The sequence below is a fragment of the Clarias gariepinus genome, chromosome 22, assembly GCF_024256425.1.
Source record: "Clarias gariepinus isolate MV-2021 ecotype Netherlands chromosome 22, CGAR_prim_01v2, whole genome shotgun sequence".
NCBI lineage: Eukaryota > Metazoa > Chordata > Actinopteri > Siluriformes > Clariidae > Clarias > Clarias gariepinus.
In genome coordinates, this window is record NC_071121.1 from 17,057,300 (window position 1) to 17,081,343 (window position 24,044).

Sequence of the window (24,044 nt, forward strand, 5' to 3'; positions counted from 1 at the left end):
ATGGTCTGTGTCCTGTATACCTCCTTGGTGGAGAGTATCCATCACCCAATGTGCCAGATGGCATGTAGATGGACCAAAATACAAAAAAGAAATTGTATATACAAAAATTTTATATTAAGGGTTTTTGCACAAAGTATAGACCTGAACTCAAATGCAGCTATCTACATAGGATAATAGTGTAAGAACCTGTCGTTTACTCGCCATTTTGATTTCACTTATAGTGCAAGTTCAACTTCAAACAGATATGCAAGTACTGCCAAAGGATCATTGAATTCTGTCTAGTTGATTTAAGATGCACTCACAGTTTGATGCATGTTCAGTACGCTGTCAAAACTTGCTGTTTATAATCTGGCACATAATTGCTCATAAATTCTAATTCTACTCATCATTTTAATTTTATTTATGGTGCAGGTTTGACTTCAGGCAAATCCCTAAGAACTACCAACATTTCGTCTGACACATTACAATCCACCATGCTCCTTAAGATCGCAAAACTCTGGACTTCTGGTAGTTCCCAGAATATCAAAATCTACAAAAGGGGGTAGAGAATTCTCATATTTAGTTCCTAAGCTTTTGAATAGGCTTCCAGGCAGTGTTCGGGGCTCAGACACAGTCTACCAGTTTAAAAGTAGACTCAAGACACACACTCTTTAATCTGGCATATGCATAATTTATCCCATAACCTCGTACTCCAGTACATCTAAATGCACACTCTTCCACCTGTTCTTCCTTTCTCTACCCATCCCGAGGCATCTTGAAAGCTCCATCCAGGAAACAAAGGCTAACTCCACGAGGATCTTGAAGCATCCATAGAAGGACCAGCTCCAGCTGGATTCTGCTTCATGATGGTATGGATCTACACATGCTGTTTATGAGCTCCCAATGATCCAAACCCCCCTCTGCCCTTGCACATGCTGACTCATCCCAGTGCTGAACTGGACTCTATGGTAGCTTAGACAACTTCTGTTATACCGAACTTCCAGCAGCCTAACACACATAATATAGGTATAATTCCTGTTATCCGTTATCACCCAAATGAGGATCCCTGTTGATTCTATCTCAGGGAGTTTTTCTTTGCCACCATCCCCGACACCCTCGGCATGCTCATCAGGCTCATTATTATCTAAACACATTTTTTTCTCACTCACACACACTTCCATAAAAATTTTTTTTTGTAAAGCTGCTTTGAGACAATGACCACTGTTAAAAGCGCTATATAAATAAAATTGAATTAAATTGAATGAAATTGTGTCCAGCCAGTTTTAGGTGATGCTGTGTCAAATTCTGGCTGGACAGACATACGGACATACAAGAGACTGGTTTCTGGTCCTCCAATGTATAAAACGCAAAGATATCACTAAAAGAGCGAGTTCTGGGCAATATACAGGCAAAAACCCTTTTTGTATTTTTATACAGTAGGTAATCTTTAGAGCAGCTATGTATGAACTCATACAAATGGTTTAGCTAAAAATAGAACTGCTGGAGCTCTACAGAAACACTGGAAAAGTATTATTGGATTGACCTTTGATGGAAAGGCACTGTGTAAAATTCGTGCAAGACAACACCCATTCCCAAAGGTTAGATTTATGCGTTGGTGCAAAGCTTAATGTTACAGTACCTACTGTAGGGTGAAGGTAATAACTGGTGATGCTGCAGAGTGATGTACTTCCCTTTACACGACAGTGGGGGCAGTAGAGAGCAGGGAAAGATGTTTGGCTCCTAATCGTCACCCGAGCCGTTATCTGGGCGGAGAGACAGTCCTGCATTACTCAGGAGCAGAGAGACAGAGACAGAGAGAGACAGAGAGGAACCGGTGTGGAGGAAAAGGAAGGAGCGAGCAGTAGCTGAAACGTGGTCAGAAAAAAACAACAGACAGTGTAGAGCTTTGTTTAACTTCTTCTGTCTGATTCGGATCGAATAACAATAATTCAGATTATAGTGGTTGTTTTTTGTTTGTTGCGGGCGCGGCTGAGTCTCTCTGCGCGGGGTTTCATTTCTCTTTCAGTCGGCGCTCGAAAACGGAATGAATGACCAAGACAAAGGTTGACGCAGCGTCTCCGACTCACTTCGTCTCGGCTAAGGAAAAGAGACTCCGGAGCAAAATGGAAACGGAGAGCGGGAACGAAACCGCAGACGGCGTGCAGGCGCAGGCGGTGATCCACGAGAAGAAGAAACCGCACCGCGCGCCATCGCCCGCGAGACCCAAGGACGTGCCGGGATGGTCCATCACCAAAATCCGGGGAGGCATCGGTACACCGAGCCTCAGCGTCAAACCGGGGGCGATCCATTTAGGGAGCCGACTGTCCAGGCGCAGCCCGGTTAGCGGCAAGGAAACAAAGGGCGACAAGATCGGGAAATCGTCGGGGAAAGCCGCGCTGTCTGCGCTCGGTGCTACAAAGAGCGGCGTGAAATCGAGCAAGGCCGCTCGGAGGAAAGTATCAGATGCCAGTATCGCGTCCGACGATCTGAGCAAAGACTCAGGCAAGGAGTCGGGCAAACTCTCGCCCACGGACAGCAGCTCCGAGCTCTCCGAGTGCGCCTCGGAGGAGAATAAACTCTCCACGGACGCGCTGAGCAGCGACACCGAGAGCAGCGCGCGCGGCGAGCGGGACAGAGAGCGGCTCGCGCTGGGGGGAGACGCCGGACAGGACAGCACTTCCCCGGGGGACGAGCGCTCGCTCACCTCGCTCGACAGCCGGATGCCCGCGAGCACCTCTCTGGCCTTCTCCGATCTGAACGAGGAGCTCGCGGACGGCGCGCACGAGGAGTTTCTCCGAGAGATCGAGGAACTGAGGTCTGAAAACGACTATTTAAAGGTAAAGTCTTACAGCATAAACTCGGGTTAGACTGAACGTGCCATCTTATTCTTATACACACTTATGTATTGCCGTGTGTATTTGTCCATGTGCCCTAATAAATACTGACTATAGCTTTAAAAAAAAAAAACTTTATTATAGCCTAATGTATGCATGCATTCCCATAGTTTACTGCATCAGCACAGTTATTGCCAGAAGTAAAAAAGAAAAACTTGTGTGTGATGTGTAGTTAGGCTGGGCAGCTTTATTATTTTGGACCTGATGTACAGGTGTGAATTATAAAATGCAATGCGTCAATTTTTTCAGTCATTGTTGTTAGTTATTGTTGGTTTAAATCCGTTAACTATACTGGAGTAGCACTGAGGATTACCTTTAAAGACCAAGCCTTTTCACCCAACACTGCAAACAGACCTCTATGCATTAGTCTTATTAGCGGTCTATTAAGCCTTTAATGATGTTTAATAACATTTAATTACGCTTGTAGTAAGCCAAAGAGTGGCATTTGTTTCTGATGTAACTGTAACATAGCTTCTGTATTATTAGATCTCTAGCTGTCTACTGTATTAGGCTCCCAACCAATTAGTGCTCCTCTATTCAGGCAAAACCCTAGAAAAACAAATAATTGAAGTCTTATTTGCTAAAATGTTTGGTTATTTATTTCATCAAACTTTTGGTTGATTATTTTCCTCAGTGTGTTAAAGAGGCCAAGCTCTTTGTTATTTCAGCAGCACCTTGTCAGTTGCATGACTGTGGTTGAAAATATGTTGATTGGGTGTTCTGTTAATTTCACAAGAAAATGGGAGGGACTGTAATAAGGGCTGATATGTATCACTCCATGATTGTGCTACAGTGTGGTGCTGATTTGGAGAGAACAAGCCCTATTTTATTGCACTTACAGTTTAATATCAGTGGCATGGTGGATTAGTGGTTAGCACTGTCACCTTGCACGTCCAGGTTCGATTCCCACATCAGGGTTGGTGTGTTTGGAGTTTGCATGCTCTCCCTGTGCTTTGTGGGTTTCCTCCCACAGTCCAAAGACATCTACATTAGACTAAAATTGTGCATAGTGTGTGAATGCGTGTGCAAATGTTGACCAGACGTCCTACCACACTTGTAAAATAGTAATAAATACTACAATGATCACCATTGGCCTCATACGGTCCACAGACGTTGATGGATGAATGGATAATATTATATGACAGTTACTGACAGTGCACACCAAAACATCCAGAGTGTTAAATTAACACTGTACAGAGTTTATATAGGTCCAGTTGCACCGAAATGAACTCTGACAGTGTTAAATAAACATTGGTAATTTTTCGTGACAGTAGACATTTTTGTCTTATAATAACTTACAGAAATGAAACGACAGTTTTAAATTAGAAAACAAGCTAAGTTACCTAGAACAAAATGTGTTTGCTGCTTTTTATTAATTTATCAACCTATTTTTAAGATGCTTGAACTGACATTGCTTAACATTGCTGCATTTTTTTAGAATAAGACTATGTTTTAATAAAACAAAGATTTCAGTACTTTTTTTAGTTCCCTTTAACAAAAAAAAACACAGTGATATTACAGCAATGTTTTCATTTTACTTCTGGAAAATGTGAATAGGTCTTGTTAGGTCATTTTTCTATTCAATTGGTTAACTGTGAATATAAAGCGAATATTGAACGTCGATCCAGCTTCATCACGATGAGCCGATGAAGTTAGCAAGATAGCAAGCGAGCCAAAAGACACGTCTGTGAATTCCACATTGTAGCTTAATTCTGATAGTATTAAACATCGGCTATACACAAGGCAATTCTTAACGACACTTCATTCATTACTTATACATGAACTGTAGAATATGGATTATAGAATTATTAACTATTATAGAATTGTCTATAATCTCCTTGTAGTAGTTCTTCTACAGTGTTTCAAACCTCTCATTCAGGCCGGATGTTTGGAGGTTTCAGAGGGTTTCAGTTCTTGAATTGGTTGCTGTGGCTCAGTGTAGTGGCCTCCAAAATCCCCAAATCTAAACCCACTTAATTTTAACCTATGTTAATGGTTAAAATTAACATAGCCTTGATGTCCCAGGCAGGAAAAGCACAAAGATCATTTAAAATAATAAGTTCATCATGAGCGGAAGAGACGATTCTGTGTGTGTTTACTGAGAAATGGCAATCGCATCAGGGCTGTCCTGGAGGGCCAGTGTCCAGCACAACCACTTACCACTCACTAATCCTGGCAATTAACAGATTAGATGAGTCATCTGCGTTTGAGCTGAAGAATCGCCAAACTGTGCTGGTCACTGGCCTTCTAGGCCTGCATGTGTGTAGTGCTGTCTTCTGTAAATACTGTTACATTTTACTGAAAAGTGTTGATTTCCTCAAGTCATGATTCACTCCATTGAGAGGATGGTTTGTTACAGTGCATGTGTAGATGACAGAGTGGGAGATGGTCATCTCAACACTTTAATGCAAAACATGTTGCAGTGAATCAGCATGTGCAACTATGTGACGCTCCTTATTCAACTTGTGTTTTCAATTCCGGGTTCCTGTAATGGATAATATGCAGGTGTTGATCTTCAAGGAAAGATGATATTTTATGAAAGTATAATTTAATTTAAAGCCCATTCTTACTCTCATGACACAGAATAATATGGTCTCTAACCAGCCCAGTGTGATTATATTAGCTGAGCTGTAGTTTATAAGCGCATGCATTACAAGCACATGGACCGTGCCGCAGTGCTGCCGAAAAAAATTCACATAAAACTAATGTGTTATCCAATAACATTTACATTTACTTACTAAGTACTGTTATTTTTCCACCTTTCTTGGCAGCACCTTTGCTGAATTGCTCTCCTAAACAGTGCTTTGTTTGTTTTGCAAAGCAGGAGCCGAGTTAAATGGAACTAGATTGCAGCTGCTAGGGGAAAAAATAAATTGCATCAAACGTGCACAATAAAGTCACAAGTACTCATCTGATTGGATTACATACCTTGCTCTTAACGAACCAAGATGAGACTAATACGGGTTATTTGGCTGTTTGTGAAACAGGGACTAAAACTAACAATATATCCATGCATTATGAATTATGAATTTTCCTTAGTTTAACAGTTATCAGATTATTGACGTGCTCATGTAACAGTCTATTTGACAGGTTTGGGACGTAAAATAGACGCAAAAAACCCTAAAAGCACCCCACCAAGATTTTAGTACAATATTCAGGTTATTTCTTATATGTTAAATTTCCACATCATTTTTCTTCAGTGAGCGAAGTTTCAGTGCAACCATAAAGGGGACGTTTAAATGTTTTGACAGAAATTTGATTATTGTTTTTTTGTTTGTGTGTGTTATCAGGATGAGGTTGAGGAGCTGCGCTCAGAGATGCTGGAGATGAGGGACATGTACATGGAGGAGGATGTGTACCAGCTCCAGGAACTTAGGCAGCAACTGGAGCAGGCCAACAAGACATGTCGCATCCTGCAGTACCGACTACGCAAGGCCGAGAGACGCAGCCTGCGCGTAGCTCAAACCGGGCAGGTGGATGGCGAGCTCATCCGCACTTTAGAGCAAGATGTTAAGGTAAGAAACAGTGAGTGCCAGTGCTGCCTTGCGTACATTGTTTCTGTGGTGTGAGCAGTAGGCATGTGGAGAAGTTGTGCAACTATTTAACAGTGTTCAGAATTATAAAACAGTCCCGTAAGTAAAATGAAACAGATTTGGACGAAAGTAAACTTTAATAGTCAGTGTCATATCAGGCTGTAATTGCTCACTTAGAAATATTGCCTTTGTTACAATGGATATATGGGACCCGTCACATCAAGTCAGGTCGCACAGGACAGTGGCTAGTAGGTGAAATGTATGAAATTTAAAAATTTGGCTGATAAAGTTGATAAATACCTTATCTTTCTCATCTGTCAAAAGAATTGATAAAGTTTTAAAGCATTTAATAAACACTATCCTAATTATTACTCCATTTTGACTGCTGGTGACATTATTTTTTGGGATAGCAAGGATATCCACACATTGCTAACCTCACCCGCTCCTGTCGATTTCTTCTTCACAACATCAGAAGAATCCGCCCATTTCTTTCTTCCCAAGTTCTCCTACACTACCCCACTTCTCCACTTTCCGCACTGGCTTCCTGTAGCTGCCCGCATCAAATTCAAAACCCTGATGCTGCCTACAAAACAAAAAAACGGGCCAGCACCCACTCACCTGTCAGCTCTAATCACACCTCACGCTGCACCACGTTCCCTCCGATCCTCCAGCACCGCTCGGCTGCTCCCACCATCTCTCAGGGATCGAGGAAGACGTGTAGCTAGACTCTTTTATCTTCTGGCACCTAGGTGGTGGAATGAACTTCCTCTAGATGCCCGTACAGCTGAGACTCTTCCAACAGTGTTGGACTGATGGTACTTAGTTAGTAACCCAGTCTAAGGATCTATCCAATGATGAAAACCGCAAAGCACTTTTGAAGTTGCTCTGGATAAGAGCATCCGCCAAAGCCCAAATGTTAAAATAAGGCTGAAGGTTCCTTTGTTCTTACTACATCATGGAATCTTCATTTAAATGTTCCGAGGCCATATCAGGAATCATCCAGACACAAGACTAATAAACTTGAAAACAAAACTGACCTTATTGAATCTGTAATCTACACATATGCATAACTCAAGTCATTCAAAATGCAACTAAATATCTGATTTGATGTGATGGGTCACACATATACGGTGCTGATGTTATGGTCCTTTCAGATCTCAGGAATGTGCAAATATTTACAAAAATGAGACAAAATAAGATGCAGAACTATTGGTGATGTTTTATACCGTCTACAGTATTGTCTGGGATGATCATCACTTTTCAGTGGTTTTAAATTCTCCATTCTGATTGCCTCTGACGACATTTAAATTAATGCTCTCATTCTAATGCATTATCATTACAACAGTAGCAGCTATTGTACAGGTTTTTGTTGTTCTTTCATTTAAGAGAGATGAAAAAAAGGGTTCTGAGGGAATGGCTGTTTATAGCCGCTATTACATAAGCAGTAAGAATAACTAACGTGTCTTGAGGCCTTTCCACAAATTAATCAATCCTGCATGGCATTCGTTGGCAAGCTGTTGTTATGTAAGTAAAATAAAACACTTTGGGACATGTTGGTATTGGAAAATACTCAACTTTGGGTTGGTCACACCCTGTTACAACACTCCATTGTTTTTTTGTTTTTTTAATATATAAATGACCTTCCCTGGTGTGCTTTATTCCTTGCATATTGTAGAAACCGTCTGCCTCCTGACCATCATGTGCCTGTGTTATTGTCTGATGAAACCACAAGTATACTGGCTCGGCTGGTTTGTAAGAAACGGACTTGTTTAAGTGCACCGAAAGAAAGGATCTTTTTTTTTTCTTCTTTTTTTTTTATTCCTCAGAACTACAAAAAAATTTGCCAGATCTACAAGTTTACCCTTAGAATCTAATCAGAAGTGGCTGCTTAACATGGCTTTTAAGAGCTTACTTTAATGGCTTACATGTGAAGTTATTTAGGCCTCAGTGTCTTGCAGCCAGCAGGACAATGCTTCTCTTTTCAAGCCTCTCAGCAACGGAAGCTTTAGTAATGATGTCATTCCCTTAAGCCACGTCCTGCTACTGCCGAGCCTCGTTTTAAATAGCCAACGTGTTCTTAGTAACACAAACAACAAAGGGTGCTGTGTCTCGTCCTCAGCGAGGCTGAACATGGCTGACATTTAAATCCAAATGATTTTTAGGTACATCCTGAGAGATTGTCCATGCTCTCGATTCAAATCATGCCCAGCCAATCGAGACAGACTTTCCAGTGGTTGGCACATGGGACAGAATGGGCGTGTTAGAAGGATTTAAAAGTAAACACAGTGTGTGTGTCAGATTCGGAAAGCGCTAGCCCCCTACTGTCCCCTAACAGTTGGCCGATTGTCTGTTTGCTACTAGTCGCCAGTTCAAGTTACTGTCCCGCTCAGTGTTTGCTGTTTCAGCTGAGTTTAGATGGTGTCGTGTTACTGACGGTGCCAGAGAAAAACACTAAATCGCTGGCTGTAGTGCGTCCGAAAGCCTTTAAGGAATCCTGGTATTCATGGCTTGATCTGATAACGCTGATTGCTCTTAATTTGTCATAAAACAAATATTTGGACTATTCGAGGAACATCCAGCAGAAATCACCCCTCTAACGGGTACACTCGAAAAGAAAAGAACGACTGCCATCCGTTCTTCAGTCTCGTTACATCTGTGCAGCTGATGTTTTTGTTTGGTTTTGAATTGCGCCTTGAGCAGTTCCCACATTTGGCTTTTTCCTGTCTCTTCACAGAGCACAAGATGTCATGTTATGTAGGTCATGAGGGAGGACGTGAGGACTGACTGGATACTTGGACTTCCCCAGCACTCTTTGCTCCCCCTTATGCACTGACCTCATTTTTCAGTTCAGTGAGAAAAGCTCAGGCTTAGCCAGAGAGAGAGCAGCAGACAATATGGAGAGAGAGGGAGAGAGAGAGAGAGAGAGAGAGAAAGACAGAAAGAAGTGCTCTTTGTATTGTACTTGGATGTTGTGGTTTAGTGAATGTCGGTTGAAGAGGCACTGTAGATTTATCTGAGACTCTGTTGGCTATTGTCTGCAAAACACTACATCTGAGGGTTTATCCTAGTCCAGTGCAAGGAGAGATCGTCAGGATAATGGCTGACCTATGTAGGAGAGGACACAGAGTGCTACACTAGAGAAAGCCTCAATCTAATCAGTGTTTCCTACTGTACGTCTCATCCAGCTCTCTTACAATTGACTGATCTGTCCAGCCGCGGTTACTGTTGCTAAGACAAGCTGTTAAAACATGAGATTGAAGTCATCAAGTCGCAATGTTTAAAAATATCAGTTTTGTAAATCAGTTAAGATTATGAATAGAAACAACAATGGTTCTAGTATATAGGACAAAAAGAATAAAAACGGCAAAAGTTACCATTCAAAAAGCATCGTGTCTGCCTGTTCAAGTGCCTTTATGTTTAGCATGCCAAATATTGTTTTTTTTTTATTCATTTTTAGTTGCAATCAGTAACAAACCTTTGGATGATCTGGTTACCTATAATTTTGTGCTGTTAGAGCTAACATTGTTGTGTTATTTGTAAATATGAGAGGAGAGAGGAGTATGTATAGAGAGTAATACCAAAAGTAAGGCAAAATCGGGCATCATGTTTTATTAACTGACATACTGTAGGTCGTTTATGCTGGTAGAGTAACTCTTCCATTATACAAAGGTACTAATCAGTATAGTCTCCATCACTAGTGATACGTTTGTGCCATTCCTGAACCCAACTCTTAAATCCTCTTTGAAAATCCCAGTCTGTCATTGCATGGTTTTCAGTTACCTCTTTAGATTTGTCACATAGACGTTACTGCACAGTCAAATTCTTTCTTTGCATATCCTAGTAGGAAGTTGTGGTCAGAGGGCAGGGTCAGGCATGATATGGTGCCAGGTTAAGGGCCTTGGTCAAGGGCCCGACTGGAGCAGCTTGATGGAGCTGGGACTTGATGCCAACCTTCTGATTTATTAACCTTTATATAGAGGAAGACTTACTCTACCAATAAGCATTTTAATATAATAGTTATGCCTGCTTTTGCATTACTGTTGATACAGCGATTGTATTTACAGCTTATGTTGTGCGCGATTAAGCTCATGAAACCAGATTAGAAGCTTTATTATAACTATAATTAGATGACATGTTGTTGTGTAGAACGTCAGTACTAAAGTCAAATCCGAGGCTGTTCTAAAGACTTGCCTGGGTTTATGGCCGATAGCAACCTTTGCAAAGTAGTAATTAAAAAAACAAGGGCGAAAAAAAAAAAGAGAAAAAAAAAGGAATCGATCTACATCAGGAAAAGTGAGTACCACCCCTCCCCCTTCCTCTTCCCCTTTAACATTCCACAGATAACGAAAGCAGCGTACATAATGGCTCGTGTGCTGCGTTCACGTTTCACAGTCAGTCCGAACATCTAACACAGCTGACTTCAGCGATGAGCACAGGGAACCTGAAACTAGACACGATATCCTAAGAGTGCTACAGTTAGCCAAAAGCAGATTTTTTCTCTCATCAGTAAAGGTACAGACTGTCTGAAAAGTGGCCAAGTGTGTTGGACTTGTAATGTGGAAAACATGTGAGTGATTTTACTGTCTCAAAGGTCCCGTCGAAAACAATACCGAACTTATATTAGAAATAGTAAATAACACTTTAATAAACATTTTTATTGATTACACCCTCACTGCTGAGGAGGTTTTATAGTGGTAGTATTCAAGAGATTCAAAAAATTAACTTCTGAAAATGGACATTAGTCATGTAGTTCCTGTAGTGAAAAAAAAACTCTCATTACAAAAACATTACATATAGTTTGTGTAAAATGTGAAGTGAGTTAATAATTTTATTATCAGCACTGTCTATATCATTGTCCGTCTTATCCCCTGAGATGAATTAAATGTTAAATGTTGCTCACAGCATTTAAACTCACCCCTCATGGTCATTCCTACATTTCCATGATTACCGTATTAATTTAATCCTGTTGCCTAACTTTCACATTCCAAGCCACACGGTTCAGTTTAGATTTTTTTTCCCACATGTTATGACGGATCACATTCATAATGACTTCAACTGACTTTTATCTGACTCTGATGTGGATGCATCCGTCCTCTGAAATGGGACACACACGTCATACGTCTGCTCGTACCATCTTGGTTAAAACACGTCATATTTGTTTGCCCGCTTATTCATTGCAAACAATGAGATTTTAGCAAAGATTTTGCTCTGGAGAGTGACAAGCACAGTTAGTCGGCTGTATTTGTTTAGATTCAGCATAAATGAAGAAAGCCAGATGCCGCGTTTTAGCTGTTTTAGCAGCTGCTGTTAGAGAAATTCCTGCACCGCTGGTGCTGACTGATGACGTCGACCCCCTACGCATGCACAGACGCAAGAAGTCACACAACTTCCGATCTGATGGTTCTCATTCAAGTCGCATGAATTGCATCAGATTTGTGTGTTCAGACATCCATATAAAAACTGATTATCACTTTGGATATAAGTCATTTCTGCCTGGTAATGTGAACAAAGGCTAATTTAACATTATGTTTAAACATTCAAAATTATATTATAATAGAAAGCATGGTTTATCTTTTGCAACACTTGAAAATGAAAAAAAAAAAACTATCTGAAAGAAACAGTACCTATATAAAAAAAGATCTTGTCCTTGTCCTTAACAACAATACCAAGTTGGTTAAAATGGCATTAAATACAACAATAAAAAGGTAAACGGAACCCTCCTGTAGTAGACAGTGGAGCTTCCAGAGTTGCAATAGAGAGAAAGGAATACATATTTATGGTATAAAATATATATATATGGTATATATATATATATATATACATATATATATACTGTAATGTGCTTTTCAGGCTGTGAAAGGTATAACACTTTCTTTATTCTGCAGGTTACAGTGCTTATAACGCCATCCTGAATAATATTTTATACCTTGTGTTTCCATCAGGAGATTATATTTTTGACTCATAAATGTAACACCGTCAGACAGCATATTAAACAAAGCAGGACATATTGTAAACATTGGTGTACAGCACGGAGACAGAGGGAGCATGGGACTGGGTGGAGCGAAGACACAGAGGGAGAGGAGGGGCGGGGCTGTGAGCAGTGTGGAAGAGGAGAGATGCAAATACTGATTTGACATAACGGACGAAACAAAACATGTAACGCATCATCAAACTATACTGACATAAACTATATTGTCTTATCTTATAGCTTGTTTCATAATATATCTATATACATACGTTAAAAAGTCAATATGCTTCCCAGTCCTAAGTTCTCAAAGATGCAGGATGCAGGAAAAATGATCAAGCGGAAGAACCTAAGGCCGAATTGTACAGGCAGGATGACCGGGACAAAGCCCCAGCGAAAAGGCAGGTCTAATGGAGTTTCCCTGATATGCAGTGGGTAATACCAAAAATTGCTTAAAAGGTAATGCTGGCTATTATAAAAAAGGTGTCAGAACACCAGCAGTTCATCGCAGCTTGCTACAGACAGAGTGACCATGCTTAGCACATGGGCATGTGATCATCAGAACCGGACCATGGAGCATTGTGAGATTTTGACTTGGCCTGATAAATTCTGTTTTCTTCTACATCATGTGACTGATCTGATGTATGTGCGTCACTTACCTGGCTGGGTTAGAAATGCCACCAGGATGCATGATTTAAAGAACGTAAGATGACATCAGATGATCTGGAAAATGTTCTATTGGTAAACCATGGGTCCTGGCATTCACCTGGATGTTATTTTAACAACCTTTACCTGTACACCATTTTGTGGCAGTAATGCCCCCTAATGGCAGTGGCCTTTTTTAGATAATGTGCCCTGCTAGGCTGCGGAAATGTTCATGAATGATTTGAAATAGATAACTTCCAAGTCCAAAGATATACAGATTAGGTAAATTGGTGTTCCCAAATTGCCTATAGTGTATGCCCTGACATGGATCGGCACCCTGTCCAGGGTGTGCCCTATCTCATGTCTAGTGTCTGGAATAGGCTCCGGGCCTCCTTGGCCCTGTATGGAACAAAAGGTAGAGAAGATAAATAAATAATAAAACATAACATACTACACGCTAATTCAGCCAAAAGAGGCTTCGAATATTCGGTAATAACTTTTGCTATGACTGAAATACACTACATACATTGACGTATGTGTCATCAATGCATTACATGCGATGCTGGAAGTGATTTCCGTTTTTTGCCAGACACAAATCTTCCACAGTGTGAGGCTTGTTCCAGTAGAGTTTTCTATTATAAGTCTGTTGATGTCAGATCTGACGTCCGTCTCGTGTGCGAAGCGTCTTAGAGATTTGATGGGCAGCATGCAGACGACGTTGCTCGTCTCAGATTGTGTCCTGCGACATTTTCAGTTGGCCTTCACCATAAGAAGGGATCGATGATCCTGTCATTTATAGTTTCTGTTCCATCCTCTAAATAACTCTCATTTATGGTATGTCAGGAACACCATATTTCTTCCTAAGTCCACTCTGCCATCGCTTAAAAGAATCGGTGACCCTGTAGGTTCCCACTATGAAGATGTGCTGCTCATTAATTTACACCATCATACTGATGGGAACTTGAGTGAAACGCGATGCGCGATGGCTGTCTGGCGCCTGGCGCAATATATTGCGAAGCACAGTGTATGGTGTTTCGTTCAGATTGCTTTCTTCTAGCAAGTGTCATTGCAGACTATTCGTGATCTCTTTCAAGTGAATCACCCAGTATAATACATTCATGAGCAAGAGTTGACTTTGTACAGGCCATCATGGTTGCCCTCAGTGTGCAAGTTCTTTAAAACAGCAGTTTTATTAGCAGGGTGCTGGGTCAAGCAGGACCACACACATACTCAGGCATCTCTTTGATAGCTAATTGCACCCTTTGGAGTCCTGTTGTTGTTTATATGGTCTACACAGACAGTTCATTATGTCTCAGAATGTAGCAGGGTGGAGGAAGCCAGACAAATGAGAGATCAAGGCACTATTAACATCACTTTTAACGTCCTGTGATATAACACCTCCTTCTCACCCTTGAATCCCTACTGGAATCTGCACCAGCTCTCCTCAATCTCAACCGCCTCTTTAATCCACCCCCTGTGTCCTCGACTTTTCCATATCAAAGCAGCACCTTTAAGAAGTGGTAAAGCTGGCAGACGGATGCAGGTGGTGACAGACACGGAGATGTGGAGCTCGTGGAATATAAATCACTGTTATATAAAAATAATGTAAGGATGCATTAAACAGTATTTCATATTTTTGCTTTAACAAAATATTCGATGTTTTCTGACATTATTTTTTTGTATAATGAATAAAAGCATTGACTAACACTAACATAGCTGACATTGTGTGTAACCGAATGGCAACCCAAAGGGCATAATTGTATAGACGGGACAGTAGAGAGAGTAACTGGTGAAGCGACTCAGATAAACAGAGATGGTTTATTCTGCAAAAAAAGAAAGAAAAAAATGGGAATGGTTGTAAGGAAAAAGAAAAACTGAATAGATGCACAAGTGAAAGGAGGCAGCGAGATGGAGGCAAGGACGGGCTCTCATATAAAGGCATGGTATGTACACAGAGGGGTATTGTGGGTACACAGCTGCTCTCTTGCCTTGATTCAGATTCAGAGCAGGCACTGATAAGAAAGGAAGGAGAACCTTTAATGTAGTCCGACTCACTGAGAGCCGCCTTCTGTGGACCGCATCCTTCCTCATCACATTCATTACATAGTGTAGTTTTGCTTATTTACTGCCGGTAAGGACTCACAAAGTTAATTGTGATGGATTTGTGCTCTGTATCGTGTGCTCAAATACATCATACCTTACGATGTGTATACTCTTATCATGCATTTCAGGAGGATAAAGTGATTACTGAATCTGAATGAGAGCGGAATGGAAGGAACGCATTTTAACACAATAGAGCTTGTTTTATTGTGTGTGTGGGTGGCAGGTGTTCTTCCTTTAGACAACACTGGTAACAGGTCTTCTTAAGCAGCATGGCCTTCTAATGGAAAGCTTTTAATGTACTCTGTTTCATGTGGGAGACATTAGTTCCACACCCACTGTTAGTCTAGAGGACATCTCCTTTGTCTTGCTCTACTCAACCACAGACTGTATAAAAAATAACAGGATTAGCCCTCCATGACATCACCTGTAGGTAGTTCTGAAAGCTCACCATCACCATCAGAAAGCTCACCATCAGAGCAAATGGTGCCCAGTCATCATTCAAGGTGGCCCCTTGTTTTCTGCTGGATAACATTTGAATCATGCAATCATGCTTTTAAGATACCTTATATGTAATTACATACATAAGAATGTGTGATGCGAAAACAAGCTTCAGATTGAGTTCTGTGTAAAGGTTACAATACACAGCTGTAATGGTCTATTATGAAAGCTACCACAAAAATGGAGGAAAATGGATAGGGTGCCAATCCATCGTAGGGCGCACACACACACACACACACACACATACTACGGGCAATTTGGGAACGCCTATTAGCCTAATCTGCATGTCTTTAAACCAAGGGTGGAAACCGGAGTACCCAGAGGAAACCCACCAAGCACGGGGAGAACATGCAAACTCCATGCACACAGACCTAAGGCGGGATTCGAACCCAGATCGTGGAGGTGCAAGGCGACAGTACTAACCACTGGTGCCACCCACAAAAAAAAAGGAACCCATAAAATGTAAAAATATAAAGAATACAAATGTGATGCCTTAAACTGTTTGTGTTAATATTGGCTAAGATGCAGCTACCACACACACACACAGTCATGTGTGACTCAAAATATACCATTGGATTGTGCAACTAATGATAAGTGTTTTTTCTACAGCTTGTGTTTCATCTCTGCAGCTGCACATTAGTCATTTGACCAACTTCCACATAATTTCTATAATGTGGTTTCAGTTCTTCAAATCACAGCTTCCCAGCCCCTGACCTGGACACCTTAGTGTTTCTCTGCTTTAAACACACCTGATTCATCTAATCAGCTCTTCCTAAGCCAAAGTGTGTGTTAGAGCAAGAAAATTAGTTGGAAATCGGTAATTAAACCAGATGATGAATTAATATTTTGAAATCTTTTTCTCACATTCTCACAATTTGCATATTCCAGGTGGCCAAGGATGTGTCCATCCGCTTGCACAATGAGCTGGACGCAGTGGAGAAGAAGAGGAGTCGTCTGGAGCAGGAGAACGAGGAGTTGCAAGTGAAGCTTCAGGACCTGGAAGTGGCCAAGCAGGTCCTGCAGGCCGAGCTGGAGAAGAGCCGAGAGGTATGACACGGGCCAGGCTTCTGAGACTACAGTATATTACTCTCTTCTGGTTATAAAACTTATAAATGAAGAGAAACTTGTTAGGGAATTAGGGGAATTTTATACGAGAAGTTGGTTTTCACTTGACCACCGCTGAACTTTAAGACAGAGCTAAGACATGAATGGCTCCAAAAGGGTTTAACTGTCATTTCGCATTCTTTAATGATTAGTTGACGGTGTGGTTGATATGGCTAGCTCGTGGCTTGTCTCTGCCTGAATATAGACGGTTGCTTGGGTGTGTTTCACCAGTGGTGAGCTGTTGACTTTTCCAGTGTAAATGTCAGGAAAAGGGAAAGCATTGATGAAGTTTAATGGTAGACATACCGCACAAGTGAACACCAGTGGCATGATTTGTACAGTAACATTTCTAGTTGTAAGGTTCTCCAATAGATCATGATGTATTTTATTACTCCTGGAGAGTGGTTAGCATTTCAGCCTTACACCTCCAGGGTCGAGGGTTTAATTCTCACTCGTGTGTATGAAATTTGCATGTTCTCTCAGGGTACTCCGGTTTTCTCCCACAGTGGAAAGACATGCAGATTAGGATTAGGATGCGACAAACTACAGGAGAGGAAGTGAGACTGAGTGATATATCTGTATCTGGGTTACAGGAGTTTATTAGCTTAGATGTGCAACAGAGTGACTCATTTTTCATCAGTAAATACATCACTGTAAAAGGTTCCTAGATTTCACTTTGATTCAAAAATCATTTGTTGACTGTTTCCTTTTCACACAAAACTGGCAATGCCCTGATTGGCAGAATTCCTGAGCTGGATTTTTTTTTTACTGCGGTAACAAGACTTTGTGTGTGTGTGAATGTGTATGTGTGTGTGTGTGCAAAGGTTTTGTTTAGTGTAAACCATCTGTAATGTTTGACTCTAAATCAAAGTTGAATTACAAATTTAGTTAATGCACATTAAAAGAGAAGGACCTAAAGGAAGGATTTGCTGAATTAAGTGTATTTACTTCTGTATTTGGTAGTTGTTGTTTTTATTATACATGATAGCTCATCATACACTGACCCTTATTACAAGGGTCAAATTATTGTCCTGCATCAACACATTAATAAAAGCTGTCAGGACAGTGCTGAAATGTGGTCATAAACGGAGATGACTTACACGCTTGATAAAGTTGCATCATAAAAATAAAACTGACAGTAGAAATCACGGCTTCAGTTTGGGTAAGGGTCACGCGGTCTGATGAGTTAAGGCGAACCCCATTGCTAAGGGTGATAGCGAAGTGCATGAAGTGATTCACCCATCATGCATAGCGGCCACTGTACAAGCCTCTGAGTGTTATAATCCGGGGTTGCTTCAGTAGGTCACGGTGGTTCTGGAAGCCACACATGAAATAGCCACAACCTTTTCCACTGCAATCAAAGCTAAAGATGGACAAACTAAATCTTGAACTTTGCTTTTGGTCAGACAGTGTAAGTTCAAGTTAGGACATGTTATTTTTGTAATACAGGACTGTATATCTTAATTTTTCTGCTGCTGTAGTCAGATTAACATATACAGTATATTATAGTTAAGGAATATTTAATAAAATGATTATTTATTATAATAAAAATCTATGCAAATCGACGCAGGGATTTATATGTGTTCTCAGATTAGCTAAGAAATGATGAACTATTATTAGGATCTTTAAATAATATTCGGTAAGGTTTTTTTCCTGAAGACTTTTATACACTTTTAATTTAAAATCAGCAAAATGTAATGATGCGATGTGTGTGATTAATAAGTGACAAGCAGGGATTAATGCAGATAGTGGTTCTTCTCTGCAGCTGTAATTTTTCCAATTTTTAATCAAGGGGCACAAAGTGTCGGCCGAGAACGATGCAGGCCTTTTCAATCGGTTTGGACAGAAAATCAACACGGAGCCACATATTTGATTAGTGAAGTGACGTATTATTGACTCGCTGCACTTTCAGAAGGTCAATCAGGAAGAGGCACACTGAACTTACTAAAAAGGGCTAGCCATGGCCGGTTATGTTTTGTGCTCTCTCTCTCTCTCTCTCTCTCTCTCGCTCTCTCTCTCTCTCTCTCTCGCTCTCTTTCTCTCGCTCTCTCTCTCTCTCTCTCTCTCTCTCTCTTTCTCTCGTCTTCTTATATTCCTGCTTGTTTTTCCCCCCATTCTTTCTTTCGTTGCTTTCTACTTCATTTCATCTGCATTAATCTTCCAGCTGTTAGAAAGCTTCATGGGGGATTTAGCAAGGGAGAAGAGCAGGATGGGGTGTGAAATGTGTGTGAGACGGCTTGAGGCTGATATAACTCTGTGGTAAGTCTCTGAGGAAACTGGAGAACGAGCTCTTAAAACAATAGCTTGGGTAGCATCAGATTTACAGCAAATTCCATTTGATCCCAAATGTTGTGAAATCAACGTGTGTTATCTTACATTTGCTTCAGATCTGAATTTTGATATCTGAGCGTAAAGTTTCAGAAGTACCTAAGGGTTGCACAGTATTGCATATAGCGGTATAAATCTGCATATATAAATCAACAGATTACACTTTTTTAGAATAGCACATAAAACTTGACCACGAGTTAAGCATTAGGTTTATATCAGTTGTACTTAGTAGCTACTTTTATACCGTTCAAAAGTTTGGGGTCACTTGCAAATTTCTTTGTTTAGTGATTTATTTTCCACATTCTACAACATTTACATTACATTTAGGCATTTGGCAGACGCTCTTATCCAGAGCGACTTACTTTTTTTTTTTTTATCTCATTATACATCTGAGCAGTTGAGGGTTAAGGGCCTTGCTCAAGGGCCCAACAGTGGCAACTCGGTGGTTGTGGGGTTTGAACCTCGGATCTTCCGAACCGCAGTCCAATGCATTAACCACTGAGCTACCCCTACAGATGATGACAACAATACTGGGGATTTCAAAACTATAAAATAGCACATATAGAATTAGGTAATTATGTAACAACAACAAAAACAACAGTTAGTTGGTATTTTAAGACACAGAGGTCAGCCTTTCTGTAATGTTTAGGTAATTACGTAACAACATATATCTGTATATATATGTATAGATATATGTTGTTACGTACATATAGATATATATAAACTGTCTTTCCTCTTGATGTATTTCCTCATATATTCCCCCATGTGGTGTTCTAATGATGGCGGTGCAGACTACTATCTAACACTCTAATCCTAAATCTTTTTTTAGCTTTTTAAATGGATTAAGATCTGATGACAGTGGAGGCTTTAGCCTATGCTTTATATCATTCTTATATTATTCCATGAGCTGTCATCATCTGTGAGTGTGCGACTGATTTTAAGGTCAGGAATGGCACCCGAGCGGACGACACAATGTTACAGTGTTATAGTGTCCAAAATGACAAAAACTTCTAAAAATAAAGTTTCGGCTCTTCTTTACGTGTGTTAGAGGGTGTAATATGAAAGGCTACATCTAATTTTTAAATTAAGATATTATTAAAATGATGTATTTATACTCTCACTTTATTTCCTATCAACTGAACTGTTGCGACATACACATTAGGCCACAAGTAATGCAAATATAAATATGGTCTTCTTAGGGCCTTCATAAATATGTCACACTTATTTGGCGACATATCCGTTTTAAATTAATCAGATCCATCATTAATAAATATCCCAGGAAGGCCTAGAACTCCTTGCAGATAAAGTAAAGGTGGCTATAGAGAAATTTGCATCTGGAGGAAACCCCCCAAGAACAGGCAGAATATGCAAACTCCATGCACACAGACCCGAGGTGGGATTCAAACCCCGGACCCTGGCGGTGCAAAGGGACAATGCCACTATGCCACCTATAGCCCAAAATATGAACTTAAATAACATCCAATTTTTAATCTATAGGGATTAATATAATGTTGATAACCTGATAGAACACCTTTGAAATTAATTAGAGCGGAGACTGAGGGCCAGGTCTTTTCGTTCAACATCAGTGGCTGACCTCACAAATGCACTTCTAGAGAATGGTCAAAAATTCCCATAAACACACTCCTAAATCTTGTGGAAAGCCTTCCCAGAAGAGTTGAAGCTGTTATAACTGTAATGGGTGGGACAACATCATATCATGATTAAATATCATGGATTAGGAATTGGATGTTACTCATGTTCATATGCGATCGAATACTCTTGGCAATATAGTGTATATATATATATATATATATATATATATATATATTGGACTGTGAAACTGTACACTTGTCATATGACCATTCTAGAATCAGATGCCCAATAGGGGATTACAGGGAGCTCACTGTCATTAGTCCCTTTCACACAGCCTGTTCATAGCAGGAATACTGCACCATTGTTGCACCTGTATAAAAGGCACAGAGACAGAACCCGAGGGCCATTGTGGTCACGCTGTAAAGCCAAACCATACCGAGACATATCCCCGGGGTATAGCACGGCCACCGGTTATGACAGCTCAGTGCATATTTCACCAGAGGTTTCACTGCTGATGGAGCATAAAGCATAAAGCACCAGAAAGCAGGGAAGTCCCGCTGTGTGGGTCACAGCTTAAACGTCCAAACAGGAAGTACAGACCAAACAAAAAGGGTCAAGACAGATCAAACACTGTTAAAAGTAAGATGAGTAATAACATTTGTAATCATGTCCTAATAAAATACCAGACAGACACCCACACCATATTGAGTTCAGTGTCTGAAAATGTAATTCCATCTAAAGAAGCTCTTTCCCAAACCTCAACCCTTGATCGTTTGTGCATGTTTGAAATATGTCTTTATTTACAGTAAGCGCTTACTTTCATTTCGCTGCTGTCAGCTGTTTACTCATCCCTCTCGTTAAACACACCCATCTCTGATGTTCCTCTATTCTTCCTTTGTTTCTCTACCCTTATCTTTAAGAACATTTATTGGATAAGAGGTATTTGAAGTGTCAGGTTGCCAGACCCTGCGGGATGCACCAGTCCATGTGAGAGGCTTTTAAAAGGACCAGGGGTGCGTTCACTCTGACTTGGTTTGGGAGTCTATTGGGAGCCATTGTTGTCTTGAGTTGAAGTGATGAGGGCTACAAGAGAAGGGGGAGGTGAGGGAGTGTGTGTGTGTGTGTGTGTGTGTGTGTGTGTGTGTGTGGGTTTGATACTATGACTAAAGGCCTTCCACTGTTTACACTAAGCCCTTCTTGTTGTGATACTGTAACTTGCTCATGTATTCATTTTACCCTTGCACCTTGTAAGTGAATATCATTGAGAAATAAAGGAAGACGTGTTAAGGTTATGAATATTACAAATGAAACATACATATATGGTTATATGTCGATATACTGTATATAGTATATTGATGCTTGTATTGTATTGGATTAAGATAATCCAAATGAGAGAGAGAGAGAGAGTGTTATATGTGATGCCCGTCTACCACATGTAGTGCGATGCATCTGGATGGAGAAAGGCAGTAGAAAGGCTTTAATCATTGATGTTAATGGTAACTTGGGCTGACAGATCCTATATCTTCTTATCCTGAAGAACCAGGTGCGCGCACACACACACACACACACACATAGATCAAAGGTAATTTGATTGATCATTTAAAAGTTTTAATAGTGACAGCACTGTCATAATGAAAGGTCATCTGTAAAGTACACACACACACTCTCTCTCTGTCACTCAACCTCTCTCTCTGTCACACTCTTTCTCTCACTTTCTCTCTCTCTCGCTCTCTCTCTCTCTCATGGGGTATATTATTTAGAACATCTGCTGCTTCTATTTATGGCGTTAATGTTGTTCTAATAGTGCTGTCTCCAAGCTACAGTACCAAACAGCCTGTAATGTCAAACAGCGCACCATAGAGCCCGATAATAGCCATAGTGACCACGCTGACGTACATGAAAGAATCACGAATAAATAATTTAAACGTCTTCGTCTATTAGTTATTTTTAAAGCTTAATAAACTGCTAAATAAATCGCTAAATGCCGGCAAGCTAGCTTGTATTGCATTAGTCACATTGCATTATTATTTCTTTTCTCTTCCTTGTTTGTATTTGTCACAGACAGGATCTCAGAGTCAGAGTGTTTGCATGGGTTTTTTTTCCCATGTCACCATGTGGGTGATTTAACCTTGTTCATATTCTGTTCTTGTTCGTGAGTACATCTCAGGTTTCCCCACTGGAAGCCCAAATGCATGCAGGAAATGGAAAAAAGAGCTAACGATCCAATAGATCCGATACAAAGATCTCGAACTTTGTATAACGATGCAATTAGTAAAATCAATATTAAAATCACACCAAATAAACCACATTTCATTTATACTGCTGTGAATATAGTCTATTGTATAGTTTTGCTGGTATATTTCATTCTTCTGTTTTGTGCAAAATCATAATAATATAACATATAACCAGTCCACACACCCCTGTGGTGAAATAGTTTATTCTTGACTTGTAATTAAGCTTGTCTTTAATAATGTCTTTATGCTAACTGAATAAAAATAATAATAAAAAAGGTCAAAGCCATTTGGTGCTTAATTTAGAAAAAATAGAAAAGGTGAAACGTGCAACAAAAAAAAAGCACGCAGTTATGTCATCAAAATTAAAATTAAATTAAATGTAAATCAAAGGGGTTTTTTTGAGAGCTGATGGGCCCCTGCACACAGATCATGTGCATCCTGGCAAACACTGAGCAAGAACCCTGCTGTAAACAGCAGCTCCTTTTTCAAGAGACATCATGTTATATCTCTTTCAGATTTGCTATTTGCACATCTTTTTTTCTTCATTACTTTTTATTTTCAGTCTCTTTGGGTGCATAGTTTTCATTCATCCTGCACTTGAAGAGCTCCTTTGGTACTCATTGAGCTCCTCTGTAGAAAGCAGTGGTACAGTAGGTCACTTGTACCGACAGCGATCACACTGTACAATAGCTCGTCAATGTGATGGACACTGTTTTGCACTCAGCCAGAATTTTAGGAGAATCAAACTGGACAATAATTAAACTTCACTATCATCCACCAATCTTATCCTTCATTTTCTCATAATCCCCCTCCTATATAATACTGTATATGCCTATTTATTTTATTGCTGTTAATTATGTTTACCCTGTTGACAGCTCTTGCAATGCGCTGCCACTTTGATTCCACTCAAGTCTGCTGCCTGTATCTTCAGTGTTTACAGCCCTAGGCATCGCCACATCATACTCTTACACTTACAGTATAAGTACTGAAATATATGTAAATATTTAGCATACTCCATCCACTATTGCAAGGCTAAGTATAATACAATGCATAATTAAAATCTTATATTTAAGAGTAATTTATTGGCCCGCTGGGGATTCCAATGCATTTGCTCTCATGGCTGATACAGGATACCACTAAGTGATACTGGGATTTTATCGCACAATCT

General features: G+C 40.3%; 1 protein-coding gene across 3 annotated transcripts in view; it reads left to right on the forward strand.

Moving 5' to 3' along the window:
- Window positions 1-1,808: 1,808 nt before the first annotated feature.
- The window catches only part of soga1 (suppressor of glucose, autophagy associated 1), a 51,076-nt gene continuing 28,840 nt past the window's right edge, over window positions 1,809-24,044 (forward strand). For all 3 annotated transcript variants that reach the window (XM_053482331.1, XM_053482332.1, XM_053482333.1), the window contains exons 1-3: window positions 1,809-2,816; window positions 6,164-6,388; window positions 16,506-16,664. In XM_053482331.1, coding sequence (XP_053338306.1) covers window positions 2,028-2,816; window positions 6,164-6,388; window positions 16,506-16,664 — 1,173 coding nt within the window. In that variant the 5' untranslated portion in view covers window positions 1,809-2,027. The remainder of the gene's footprint in view (window positions 2,817-6,163; window positions 6,389-16,505; window positions 16,665-24,044) is intronic.